This window comes from Oryctolagus cuniculus, chromosome 20, assembly GCF_964237555.1.
Source record: "Oryctolagus cuniculus chromosome 20, mOryCun1.1, whole genome shotgun sequence".
Classification (NCBI taxonomy): domain Eukaryota; kingdom Metazoa; phylum Chordata; class Mammalia; order Lagomorpha; family Leporidae; genus Oryctolagus; species Oryctolagus cuniculus.
Genome location: NC_091451.1, coordinates 11,688,941 through 11,703,732, shown reverse-complemented (window position 1 = coordinate 11,703,732; position 14,792 = coordinate 11,688,941). Strand labels below are relative to the sequence as shown.

Below are 14,792 nucleotides of genomic sequence, written 5' to 3'. Positions count from 1 at the left end.
TGCCAAAGTTAGACACTATAAGAAAACTACAGGCCAACATCCTCGACAAGATATTAGCAAACTGAACTCAATGCACATGAAAAAGATCACTCACCACGATCAAATGGTACTTATCCCCGAGATGCAAGGATGGCTCAACATACATAAATCAAAAAATATGATCCACTACAGTAACAAAATGAAGGACAAAAAGCATACTACCATTTCAGTGGTTTCGGGAAAGGTATCTGACAAAATTCAACATTCATCCATGACCAAACTCCAAAAACAGGTACGGAAGGAATGTACCTCAGTACAATAAAGGCCATGTGATAATCCTGCACCTAACATCATACTTAATGGTAAAAAGTTGAAACCATTTCTTCTAAGATAAGGAACAAGACAAAGGTGCTCACTCTTGCCAATTCCATTCAACATAATACTGGAAGTCTAGCTGTTACCAGAGAAATTGCAGGGTTCTTGTCTTCGAGCAAGAAAGAATTCAGGCATGAGACAGAGAGTAGTGGGAGGTAAAATAGCAAGGTTTATTAGGGCAGGGACATCTGTAAGGATGGATGGGCACCTCTCCAGACAGGACCTGGGAAAGAGTGCCATCGCTAGGATGGGGGGGAGGGGCAAGGTTACATGATTGAGTGGAAAGATTACACCTGGCCAGGCGGGTGGGCGGCTCAACAGAGAGGCAGAGGGCTGAGCAAGCAGTCCAGTTGAAGCGGGGGGGGGGGGGGGGGGGGGGATGGGGGGGATGGGGGGGATGGGGGGGGTTAAGGAGATGGGTCTTGCTTCCCCACCTCTGCTCCCCTTGGAACAAAGGGCTTTTTGGATGTAAATAGAAAAACTTCTGAGTTTTCTCTTGAAGGTCTGAAACAAAGGACTTTATGGATGCAAATATTATCAGACAGGAGGAAGGGTGGGCAGGACCCCCTAGAGAATTGGGATCCCAAGCGAGCAGGGTATTTGAAATGCAGATACTGGGCTGCACCAGAGAGATATCAGGTGGAAGGGGTCAGGCAGGGCAGGATGTGAATACTGGGCTGCCCGGAAACACCATCAGGATGACTTTGAGATGCAGCATACGCTGGACATAGATGTCTTCTCTTTAGGCCTTTATGTCGCACACACATAAGCTCATAACTGACTTCCTACCTAACATAGCCACAGTAATAAGGGAAGAAGAAAACTAAAGCCATGCATATAAGAAAGGAAGAAATGACAATGTCTTTCCTACAGACTTGATCTTTAAGAAAACCCTAAAGATTCAAACAAAACCACTACAGAACTAATAAATTTGGTAAAGCTGCAGATTTGTAAAATCACCACATCAGGGAGGCACTTGGCCTAGCAATTAGGACACTTGTATACTATGTTGGACTGCCTCCTGGCTCTGCTTCTGATTCCAGCTTCCAGCTAATGCAGATTCTGAGATAGCAGGTGATAGTCCAATGAGTTGAGCCCCTGACACCCACATGATAGACTTGGACTGAACTCCCAGCTTCTGGCTTCAGCCTGGCCCAGCCTTGGTCACTGCAGGTATTTGGGAGTAAACCAGCAGATGGGAGCTCTGTCTCTAGCTCTCTTTGTGTATGTGTCTCTGACTCTCAATTAAACACACAGAAATTATTTAAAAATCAATACACAAAAATCAGTAGTACAGGGAGGGAGCTGGGGGTCAGCAGCTGCCACTGGGGGATGCCCTCATGACTGACACACAACAGAGCGCACCTCCACTGTGACTCGGTTTCATGCTAATGCACCTGGGAGGCAACAGATGATGGCCCAAGTATGTGGTTTCCTACTACCCGAACAGGGGTCCTGGATGGAGTTCTGGGCTCCAGGCTTTGGCTTGGTGTAGCCCCAGGTGTTGTGGGAAACTATAGAGTAAACCAGCAGATGGAAGATGTCTTTCTGTCTCTCCTCTCTCTGTTCCTCTGTCTTTCAAATAAGTCTTTTTGTTTTTTAAAAAAGTAGCATTTCTACCCACTAACAATGATCAATTTAAAAAAAAATTAAGGACAATCCCACTTATAGAAGCACCCAAAAACCCCAAAAGTACTTAGGAGTAAATTTAACCACTAAGGATCTCCAATTAGATTGACAGCTGACTTCTCATCAGAAATCCTACAGGCAAAGACAGAATGAAGAGATGCAGTTCAAGTCCTAAAGGAAAAAAAATTGTCAACCCAGAATACTGTACCCAGCAAAGCTTTCATTTATAAATAAAGACCTTCCAAAACAAACAGAAATTGAAAGAATTTTTCACCACTCAGCCAGCCTTACAAATGATACTGAAGGATGGGCTACACACAGAAACAGAGAAAGACAATCAGCATCACGTTACTCACTCTTTAATAACTTGGCTGGTGAATTTCGTGGTCGGACTGTGTGTGCATGTGTGAGTGTGTGTATGTGTGTGTGTCTATGTGTGTGTATGAGAGACAGAGGAAGACAGAAAGGGCCTTAAATTTAAAAAGGTAATTTAGATTTAATTTGTAGGAGGTACAAATGCAATTTAAATTATTATTCAATGACTTGGAATAATATCTGCCTTATAGTAATTGTAAATGTGCTTATTTTTCCTACCCCTATTTGTGACAGAAAAATGGACCAAGAAATATATTCATTAAACAACTAAATAGCTTAAATTATTAACTGCTAATAAAATGCTCGGTGAGGCCGGTGCTGTGGTGTAGCGGCTAAAGCCACTGCCTGTAGTGCCAGCATCCCATATGGATACCAGTTTGGGTCCCGGCTGCTCTGCTTCCAATGCAGCTCTCTGCTATGTCCGGGGAAAGCAGTGGAAGATGCTGGTTTACTCTATAGCTTCCCACAACACCTGGGGCTACAGCAAGCCAAAGCCTGGAGCCAAGAACTCCATCCAGGACCCCTGTATGGGTAGCAGGAAACCACATACTTGGGCCATCATCTGTTGCCTCCCAGGTGCATTAGCATGAAACCGAGTCACAGTGGAGGAGCACTCTGTTGTGTGTCAGTCATGAGGGCATCCCCCAGTGGCAGCTGCTGATCCACAGTGCCTTCCTTGTACTACTGATTTTTGTGTGTTGATTTTTAAATAATTTTTGAGTATTTAATTGAGAGTCAGAGACACAAACACACCTGGATACCTGCACCTGCATAGGAAACCTGGAAGAAGCACCTGGCTCCTGGCTTCGGATCAGCGCGGCTCCAGCTCCGGCCGTTGTGGCCAATTGGGGAATGAACCAGCGGATGGAAGACCTCTCTCTCTGCCTGTCCTTTTCTCTCTGTATAATTCTGACTTTCAAATAAATAAATCTTAAAAAAAAAGTTTTCGAACGGATGAGACTGAAATAAACATAAATCTGTTTTCACTAGGCACATACTAGACCTAGGCATTATGTACAAAGTCCATACATTTTAGTGTAGGAAACAGAATCAAGCGCTCTGCTGTGACAGAGGAGGGATACAACACAGTCAATAGTTCAGGGGTTGAGCTCTGGAGAAGACGGTATCTGAGCAGAGCCGTGATCACAAGCGTCTTCTCTCATTCCACACTCTCACATATATTCAATGTACATCCTTTATTTATTGATAGCAAATAACAGCCAATCCCAGGTTCAGTCTAGTGTTTTAAAATGAAGGAACATGGTGAACAATTCTTACTTCCCTTCTCTCTAATACGCCTGAACATTAACCTGGAAGAGTGCCTGCAAAATTTTTTTTTGTGATTTGTGTCCTAAATTTCTTATAATCCTAAGAAATTTCCAATTAGAATCAGCACTTTATTTATGGGTTTGTCCTAACATCCTATATGTTAACTAATATCAGCGTTACTCACATTATAGTATAATTGTCTGTCCCCTACTAGACTGGGAATTCCTGAAAGCAGGGAGTATCTTGCTTGTCATGACCTCCTCAGTACTAGCATATTGCTAAACATAGGCAAGACCCTGGGGAAGCAGTGGAGGATGCCCCAAGTCCTTGGGCCTCTGCACCCATGTGGGAGACCCGGAGGAAGCTCCTGGCTCCTGGCTTTGGATTAGCCCAGTTTCGGCCATCTGAAGTGTGAATCAGCAGATAGAAGACATCTCTCTCTCTCTCTCTCTCTCCCTCTCCCTCTTCTTCTCTGTGTAACTTTTTTAAATAACTTAAAAAAAAATAAAAGTAAATATAAGCAAGATCCTAAAATGATGGTTACTGTACAATGAATATTAGTGGTCTAATATAAAATGCCTACACTTAGAAAATTCATGTTTTGATTGCTTACCTTTCTTTCCAAATATCACACTTTTTTTTTTTTTGACAGGCAGAGTGGACAGTGAGAGAGAGAGAGACAGAGAGAAAGGTCTTCCTTTGCAGTTGGTTCACCCTCTAATGGCCGCCGTGGCCGGCGCGCTGCGGCCGGCATACCACGCTAATCCGATGGCAGGAGCCAGGTAGTTATCCTGGTCTCCCATGGGGTGCAGGGCCCAAGCACTTGGGCCATCCTCCACTGCACTCCCTGGCCACAGCAGAGAGTTGGCCTGGAAGAGGGGCAACCGGGACAGAATCCGGCGCAGCGCCCCGACCAGGACTAGAACCCGGTGTGCTGGGGCCGCAAGGCGGAGGATTAGCCTAGTGAGCCGTGGCACCGGCCAGACTTTTTTTTATAAAACAAAAACTCTATCTATATATGTGTTCCAGTTGCCTGTAATTGTAAGCAAAGATAGTTAGATCTAAAGGACAAGCATGGGGCCAGTGCTATGGCATAGCAGGTAAAGCCACCGCCTGCAATGCTGGCATCCTATGTGGGTGCCAGTTCAAGATCTGCCTGCTCCAGTTTGATCCAGCTCTCTGCCATGGCCTGGGGAAAGCAGCAGAAGATGGCCCCAGTCCTTGGGCCCCTGCACCAGCGTGGGAGATCCAGAAGAAGCTTCTGGCTTTGTATTGGTTCAGCTCTGGCTCTTGCAGCCATCTCTGCCTCTGCTTCTCTGTAACTCTACCTTTCAAATAAATAAATAAATCTTTTTCCTTTAAAGATTTATTTATTTATTTGAAAGGCAGAGTTACACAGAGAGAGGAGAGGCAGAGAAAGAAAGAGAGGTCTTCCATCCGTTGGTTCACGCCCCAGTTGGCCGCAACGGCCAGAGCTGCACTGATCCGAAGCTAGGAGCCAGGAGGTTCCTCTGGGTCTCCCATGTGGCTGCAGGGGCCCAAGGACTTGGGCCATCTTCTACTGCTTCCCCAGGTCATACCAGAGAGCTGGAATGCAAGTGGAGCAGCTGGGTCTGGAACCAGTGCCCATACGGGATGCCGGTGCTTCAGGCCAGGGCGTTAACCTGCTGCACCACAGTGCTGGCCAATAAATAAATCTTAAAAAAAATATTAAAGAGAGAAGCACTTGGTGCTCTATTGCTCATGGTTCTGTACAGCTTGTTAGTGTTATGGACGGAATGTTTCCGTCCCTCCAGAATTCACATGTGGAATCCCTACCTCCAATGTGATATTTCTAAGTGGGGCCTTTGGTATAAGTTCATGAGGGTGGGGTTCTCATGAGGGGATTAGTGCTTGTCTTCTTTTTCTTTCTTTCTTTTTTTTTTTTGTTAATTTAACAGTTTGTTTATTTACTTGAAAGTCAGAGTTACAGAGAGGCAGAGGGAGAGACATAGAGGTCAGTCTTCCATCTGCTGGTTCACTTCCCAAATGGCTACAATGGCCAGAGCTTGGCTACACCAAATCCAGGAATCAGGAGCTTCTTCCCGAGTCTCCCATGTGGGGGTAGGGACTCAAGCACTTGGGCCATCTTGTGCTGCTTTCCCTGGCGCATTAGCCGGGAGCTGGATGGGAAGGAGCACAGCCAGGACTTGAACTAAGGCCCATATGGGATGTCGGCACCACAGGCAGCGGCTTTACCCACTATGCCACAGCGCTGGCCCTGGATCAGTGCTTTTCTAAGAGGAGACACCAAGGAGTGTGCTCATTCTCCCTTTGCACACATAAAGAAGAGATCAGGGGAACACACAGAGACATGGTGACTGTCTACAAGCCACGAGAAGGAGCCTCAGAATTAAATCTACCTTGCTAGCTCCTTGATCTTGGACTTTCCAATGTCCAGAGAGGTAAGAAAAAAACTTCTGTCATTTAGGTCACCCAGCCTTATGGCACCTTGTTGTGGCAGCTCTGGTGGATTAACATAGACTTTGTACTGAGAAACAGGGTTATCCCTTTAATGATGGGAATAATGATCACTTGTGATGATGTTTAAGTCAGTGGTGTAGTTTACTTTGGATTTCTTATTATAAGGCATTACCAGGTATAGCCAATAAAATGTTTTTGATTAAATTAATAAAGACACAAATATGCGTTCATTTGCACTTTAACAACTCTAATAATTGATAATTATTGTTATGATTATTATAAGAATCAAGAGTCAAGGGAATTTAAGATTCTGTAACTAAAGAGACAATCCTGCTGTAGGATCACTAGTTACTCTAACTTACTTTGTTTTTGCCTCCTTCAGTAAAGAAGGGTCATCCGTGGCCAAATATACTCTTTTTTTGTCCACTTGCATTCTGCGTGCGAGAAGCTGAAAATGTTCTTCAACATGCACCATGTACTCCTCAATGGGATGGAAGGCTGCTTCTGTTCCCACTTTGTCTGTGCGTCTGACGTGGACTCTGTGAGAGAAATTCAGATTCTGCTGATAATGTCCTGACCTGCTTGGTGTTCTCCGGGTACTCAATTTATCCCCCCTACTTATTATGACACTATGGGCATATAAATGAATTTTTCTTTTCATCATTGCAAAAAAATAAAGCAAATATTTTTAAATACTCACATATTCTAATATATTTTCATGTTAATCAATATAAGAATTAGAGAGTAAGTATTCGTTTTAGAATGCTTTCTTATAGAGAAAAGTAATTGGTATATTGTGAATATATGGAAGGTTCCAGAGTTTCACTTTGTACTAGGGAGCAAAACAGCAATCAATTGTCGAGAGATATTAGCTGTAAGTTTTAAGGTTTTTTGAGGCTCAAATAATACCAGGATTCACAGTTGTTATTATAAAACATTAAAAATACTGTTTGTACCTTTTTGATGGCAAGATTTTTTTTTCCATTTTACTTCTGCTATATAAACCCAGTCACTTCAACTGCCTGCTTAGGGAACTTAGTCCAAGGACAACACGGACCTGGAAGGACTCTTTCTATAGCACAGTGAAGGCTTGCGAGCCCCTTTTGGAAGGTGTTTAAGTTTATGAAGCCATTCCAGCTTCCAGCCCTTTGGCTGTGTGCATAATGGATTTCCTTTCTGCTTTTCACTGTCAAAGCAAGCTGATCCAGAACTCATCTGTCCTGTTTAAGAAAAGCCCTAACATGGTAAAACGTGGAGGACAGACCTCCCATTGTCCTGCACTGAAGAAACACTGACTTCCAGAGTGTTCGTCTCTCATCTTAGTGCTGCCAAGGTAATTGTAAAGGAAACATGAATAAAAACAGTTAAAGTTTGTTTCATAAGTTAAAAGACTCTCACTAAATCTGCTCTCCCCTATCCTGGCCAATTATGAAACAATTTTATATCCAGAAAAGGAAAAAAGGATTTTCCTTTAGGTCTAGCATGTAAGTGTGCCTTTCACCAAGCCTAATGTCTGCTTTTTACCATAAATCTGGAGTGAGAATTGATTTCACTGGCGTTACTCTGCCATCTTCATGAGTATTCTCTTACTTGCATTTCAAACTGAGTATAGTACAGATGTGGATATTATCATCTGATCACACGTCTTTTCCTTCCAACAGCCTTCTTAATCACTGCTTCTCTGGGGAAATCAGAATTGTTCAGGGTGCTCTACAGGCACGAAGTGGGGCAGAAAGACTGATTAAACTGAATTTCAATGGAAAGTTTCACGAGATAAAATACTATTTGATATTCTGGTCTCACTTTCTACATTTTTTAGCTTTAACGTTTACAACAGAGATCAGGAACAGTTTCCTTGTGCCTTTGGTGGAACTCTGGAACCTCTGTTCCCTGGTGAGGCTATGATATTTACATCATATCTTGTAAAAGTCACAATATATCACTGATTGAGGTAAAAAATCAGATTCTTACCCAATAACTGGATGCTTGAAACCAAGCTTCTTAGTAGCTTCTTCTATTTCCTTTTCCAACCAAGGCTGTGGGCGGATCAAGTATTTGACGAATTGAGACACCCACCACACTGCAGGGTCACCATGGACCCGCAGGAGTCGATCTGCCAGGTCTTCCGGGACAGCCAAGGGTAAATACGGAGGCCGAGGATGAAGACTGTCTACAATGGGGAGCTCAACCACTTGAACATTTTTGTCTTTTATTTCACCTGACAGAACATCAAAACATACCATCACCACACAGAATTCCCATACATCTACCACTCAATAAGAACTCCTCTGGGAATTTTCACCTGCATAGGAACTCTAAAAACTGTGATTTTCACTTTCAGAGAAAGAGAAAGTTAAGTAACTCGCCCAAGGTATGAGACCAAAAGTGACAGAGTTAAATTTCACGTGCATGCTGATCTCTCAAGTCTACAGTCTTTTCTAAAAATCTCTATCATAACATGCTTATGATTAACATTTCATGCCCCAAGTAAGGGCAGTATTCAGCTCCCAAAGTGTCTAACCAGGGAATAGCCATTTTGCCAGTAGACATTGTCCACTAGTAAAGTTCTCGTTTTTGTTATTGTTATTTTCCTCAGAATTTCCAGCCTGTCATCATACATGGCTACTGTATTACTTTCATAACAGAGGCCAGTGACTCTGGGGATACCTAAAGACTGTAATTATATGCTAAGAATCTCTATTTTTTTGAAGAAAAAAATTAATGTAATTCTAGTATTTTTTTTTTTGCCAAAATTGATCTGTATTTTCAATTATGATAAAAATAGAATCCATGTTGCTTGTTTACCTGGCTATTACTTTAAAGTTCCAAGATAAGACACTAATTAGATACAGAAAGCTGATGAAGACTACATCAGAATTCAATTTTTTTTTTAAATATTTATTTATTTGAAAGGCAGCATTACAGAGAGAGGGACAGACAGAGATCTTCTATCAGCTGGTTCACTCCCCAGATGGCAGCAATGGCCAGGGCTGGGCCAGGCCAAAGACAGGAACCAGGAGCCAGTAGCTACTTCTAGATCTCCCACGCGGGTACAGCAGCACAAGCACTTAGGCCATCCTCTGCTGCTTTCCCAGGCACACCAGCAGGGAGCTGAACTGGAAGCAGAGCACCAGATCTTGAACCAGTGCCTATAAGGGGTGCTGGCCAGCAGTGCAAGCAGCAGCTTTACCAGACATAACAGAGCACCTGCCCCTGAATTCAGCTTCTATACGTCATTAATGTTACTGCTGTTTTATCAAGTTTATGATACAATGCAAACCAAAATATGACAGGCAGCACTCCTAGAGGCAGCAGAGAGGGGCCAGTGCTGTGGCATAGTAGGTAAAGCCTCTGCCAGCAGTACCAGCGTCCCATATGGGCACCGGTTCGAGCCCTGGCTGCTCCACTTCTGATTAGTCTCGCTGCTGATACATCTGGGAAGGCAGTAGAGGAAGGAAAACAGGGGTGCCTTCCCTGATGTGGAGATAATTAGAGAATAACATACAAATGAGATAGAAGAGAATAATAAAAGAAAAAGACATAAGGGCAGTTCTTTTCCTATTAAAAACCAAAGAGAAAGAAAGCAAGAGTGTAGTTGCTCATATATGTTCATAATTTTGCTTTCCATAAGCAAAAGCAAAATTAGTAGGAATGCTTTCCTTCTGTAATTTCTTTTTAACAAGGTTATTCTAAGTGCCCAGTGTTAACAGCTCCACATTTTACTTACATAAAAGAGCAGTAACCCCTCTTATCGTGCCAAAGCCTCCAATTCCTTACAGCTAGCCCTACTGAGAGCTTTCAAAAAATGAAAATCATATCCATACTTTCACGACACAGAACAGTTTATTTTTGTTTATTTTTCATTCATTCATTCATTCATTCATATTTATTGAACACTACTTTGTATCAAATACTGTATTCGGCAAGAGTATGCAGTGATGACATGGTTCTTGCCCTTCGAGTAACAACTACTCAAGACTTCCAATTCAAAAATCTCATCCAAATTAGGCTGCTTTCAGTGAAAAAAAGATAAACAACATGTTCACCAATAAGGATGCTATCAAAAAGATATCAATATTCAGCTATCTAGTAAACAATTCAGAAAAAAAGATATTAACACAAATAAAAAAACTGGCATAAAATAAAAAGTTCATCTTTGTTAATGATATATTTCAAGATGAAAGAAAATAACAGTACATGCTATTTTATAAGGCCACTTCTTTTCTAATATATTTAATTCTACTGGAATATATATTCAAAAAATGCACACTGGAAGAGATGCTAGAAATAATTTTCTTCAGTGTTTTCTAAATTTTATCATTTGTGTGCTACTTTTATGTTTTTTAATCATATCATGTATTACCTCAACTACTTGATTTTTTTAGCACATCAAAATTCCCTTTTATTGCAATTCAAATATCTGAAAACCAGAAAACCTAATTACTTGTCCTAATTATCAGGATCCAGCAAAAATATTCAATGTTTTCTTTGTTTCAGTTCTCAGTGCTTGGTTTCACCTCACTGATGTCAGCCTTCTAAAATACATGGGAGTATCTGAAACTTTTGCTTCTTTGGGTCAAATCAAAAGTATGCTGATGTCATTCAAATACACTCACAACTACAGATTCCTTATAAATTACTGATGTCAAGGCAGGAAGAACTCACTGAATAAGTTATTGAAAATATTAGTCCACAATTCTATCTTAGCATAGACTAGTATTCTCTATCTGCTGCATAAAATTACCAGCAAGAGCACTGTAAGAATAAGGCTTTTGCCTAAAACGGGCTATGTCACAGTCAATCCACATCCCAGAGTTCTCAGAAGGATCCCGTCCATGAACATGGGCAGTAATTACGGTGACATCTGAAAGGCTCACGTGGGGATCCACTCTGAACTACCTTCAGACCAATGCCTCTTTGTTGTTCTTTAAGCTGAGAGTGCCTGTTAAGAGGCACCTCAGTTTTATCAGCCCTTCTTTCTGCAAGGAGGACAATGTCCTTATTTCTCTCCTCCTGACGGGAAGCCATCTCAGATGTTCTGGAAGATCTCACTTCTATCGGGCTGTGGAGGTGGATCTTCCAGTCGAAGGGAAGGAAATTTCATAGGAGGGTTGAGAATCAAGTTACTAAGATCCTTTGTTAACATTTCTGAACAGGCAGGATGAGCGGCTGCTGAATCTTTCTGAGAAGACCCTGGTATCAAGGTTGGATTAAGGTCCAACAGTGGTGTAGTTATTACTTTTGGGTGTTTTAATTCCAGGGAAAGTGTGCTGAAGTCTCTAGTTGCTCCAGTCCTGAAAAGAACTAGATAGTTCAGAAAGATCCTGAAAAATCAGTCTCCAAAAGAGTGGTGAAATGAGATAACCTGCTATTTAACTTTTTTTAATGGTTCACTTAAAAAAAAAAAAAAGATTTGTTTGACAGGCAAAGTAACAAAGAAAGATAGGGAGAGAGGAAGGGAGAGGAAGAGCTTAATAGAAACAGAGAGAGAGAGAGAGAAAAGAGAGAACCTCCATCCACTGGTTCACTCCCCAAATGCCTGCAAGAGCTGTAGCTGGGTCAGGCTGAAGTCAGGAGCCAGGAACTCCACCCAAGTCTCTTACATGGGTGGCAGGGGCTCAAGTACTCAGGCTGTCTTCCACTTTTTTCCCAGGCACATTAGCATGGAAGTGGATCAGAAGTGGAACAGTCAAGGCTTGAACCTACTGCACCACAACACTGGCCCCAAAATGGATTCACGTCTTAGAAGTTAAATGAATAATATAGATGGTTAACCATAAATATACATTCACTGTAAACAAAAAGATGTTACTGCTGGCGCCGCGGCTCAATAGGCTAATCCTCCGCCTGCGGCGCTGGCATGCTGGGTTCTAGTCCCGGTTGGGGCGCCGGATTCTGTCCTGATTGCCCCTCTTCCAGGCCAGCTCTCTGCTGTGGCCAGGGAGTGCAGTGGAGGATGGCCCAAGTGCTTGGGCCCTGCACCCCATGGGAGACCAGGAGAAGTACCTGGCTCCTGCCATCGGATCAGTGCGGCGGCCACTGGAGGGTGAACCAACGGCAAAGGAAGACCTCTCTCTCGCTGTCCACTCTGCCTGTCCAAAAAAATAAAAAATAATAATAATAATAAAAAGATGTTACTAAATTCCCCATGAATACTACCGCTAAAGCAGGCCTGGGCCCTAGCTAGGTTTCTATTAGAAAGGGATATTACCAGTGAGTCTTCAAGGTGACTGCTGCTCTTCCCCTTATCTCGTTTGTGTTTGAAACCAATTAACTGCAAGTAATAAGGCTGCAGTCAAAATATCAGCTTGACCACCAATCAGGATGATTACAGAATGGGATTTTGTAGTTTGCACTCATGGCTTTGTGGGCATTCTAATAGCTCCCAGCCTGTCTGAGGCAGATTCTGTCAAGCAAAGCCTGCTGCATGGTGGAGGAGAAGCATGCCTGCTGAGAACGGGACTCACCACGAGGGAAGCCATGGAGAGCCCTGCTCCTATGTATGTTCCCTCCTCCCCAGCTCACCAGCTGAATCATGCACTACTGTTTCCAATGGAAGGGAAGGAAAGTACACAGAGTAAAAATGTACTTCTGTACTTTTTCTAAGGGATGGAATTAATTTCAATTTTGTAGAAACTCTTGAGGAGTATGGGATTTAGGGTACCTGCCCACCACTGTACCTCAGAATTATCCAGAGTCAGAACAATTAGAGACATTTTGATGCCAAAAATCAGACTTTCTCTTATATAATCGGAAAGACTGAAAAAAGGAGTAATTTTTTTTTTTGACAGGCAGAGTGGACAGTGAGAGAGGGAGAGAGACAGAGAGAAAGGTCTTCCTTTGCTGTTGGTTCACCTTCGAATGGCCGCCGTGGCTGGCACGCTGCGGCCGGCACACCATGCTGATCCGATGGCAGGAGCCAGGTACTTATCCTGGTTTCCCATGAGGGTGCAGGGCCCAAGCACTTGGGCCATCCTCCACTGCACTCCCTGGCCACAGCAGAGAGTTGGCCTAGAAGAGGGGCAACCAGGACAGAATCTGGTGCCCCGACTGGGACTAGAACCTGTGTGCCGGCGCCGCAAGGCGGAGGATTAGCCTAGTGAGCCGCGGCGCCGGCCAAGAGTAATTTTTTGTCAGTATGTGATTTAATGTTTATTTTAATGTTTTATCAATCACTACCTAATATGATCTCATGACACTCAAAACCATCTCTAGTAATCTGTAATGTTTCTAAGTTTTGAAAGAAAGAGTTACAGGGGAAGCAGGGAGAGGAAAGAATAGGAGACGGGAAGAGGGAGGAGAGAGGGAAAGGGAGAGGGAATCTGCTGGTTCAGTCCCCAGATGGCTGCAATGGCCAGCGCGGGGTCAGGATGAGCCAGGAGCCTGAAACTCCATCCAGGTCTCCCATGAGGGAAACGGGGGCGCAAGCACTGGGGCTACCTTCTGCAGCTTTCTCAGGTGTGTGCATCTGTACCAGGGAGATGGATTGGAAGTGGAGCAGTTGGGACTCGAATTGGAGCTCATATGGAATGCTGGTGTTTCAGGCAGTGGCTTAGCCCATTGCATCACAATGCTGGCCTTCCAAATCATCATTTTTTTTTTTTTGGTAGTGGGAGAGAATATTAAAAATCTATCATTTTAGCAGTTTGAAATATACAATATACTTGAACCATATGTGTAGGTTTAACCAACTAGGAATAAAAAAATCTTTGAAGAAAACCTGCAACTATACTAAACATGTACAAAGATTTGCTTATTGTCATTATTCTCTAACACACATAGAATGAGATCTGTTTATATAGCATTTATATTATATTAGTTAATGTAAATAGTCCAGGGAAGATTTAAACTATAGAGGAGGATGTGCATAGGTTATATGTAAACACTATGACCTTTTTTGTAAGGGATTTGAGTATCCTTGGATTGAGATTTTGCTATTCATAGAGGTCCTAAAACCAATCCCCCTTGGATATCAAGGAATGATTGTACATTATTAACAACTTAGGACATATGAAGTGTAACAGATTATCAAAACTTATTCTTCCAGTCTAATTAAAATTTTCTACCCTTGATCAACATCATCTTTTCCCCATTCCTCCTCCCTTGCCCTTACCTCTCATTATCACCTTTCTATTGTTTCTACAAGATCAACTTTTTAAGATTCCACATATATGTGAGATCACACAACACGAGTGTTCATTTTTCTGTGGCTGACTTATTTCACTGCCAGAAATGATAAACAAACTCAGTACAGCTACAGGTTACAAAATCAACAAACAAAAATCAGAAGCATTTATATATACTAACAATGAACTATCCAAAAAATTTTAAGGTAAAATTCCATTTATAATAGCATACAAAAAATAGCAAAAACTTAGAAGTAAACTTAACCAATGAAGTGAAAAATCAATATACTGAAAACTATAAAATATTGCTGAAAGAAACCAAAGAAGACACAAATTCATGGAAATATATCCCATGTACAGACTGGAAGAATTAATATTTCTAAAATGTTTACTTTACCCAAGACAATCTATAGTCATGCAATTCCTATCAAAATTTCAGTGTCTTAGAAAAAAAAAACTCCTAAAATTCTTAGAGAATTAGGAAACACCCCAAATAACCAAAACAATCTTGAGCAAAAATCCCAAAGAGGCATTATTTTGATTTCAAAATACATTTAAACTATCATGATCGAAACA

At 42.2% G+C, this 14,792-nt stretch overlaps 1 protein-coding gene across 8 annotated transcripts in view; it reads right to left on the bottom strand.

Annotated features, from left to right (window-relative positions):
• Positions 1-14,792, bottom strand: part of FUT8 (fucosyltransferase 8) — a 296,746-nt gene that overhangs the window by 19,675 nt on the left and 262,279 nt on the right. For all 8 annotated transcript variants that reach the window (XM_002719524.5, XM_017349465.3, XM_051826373.2 and 5 more), the window contains 2 exons: positions 8,062-8,308; positions 6,453-6,629 (listed from right to left, as the gene is read on the bottom strand). In XM_002719524.5, coding sequence (XP_002719570.1) covers positions 6,453-6,629; positions 8,062-8,308 — 424 coding nt within the window. The remainder of the gene's footprint in view (positions 1-6,452; positions 6,630-8,061; positions 8,309-14,792) is intronic.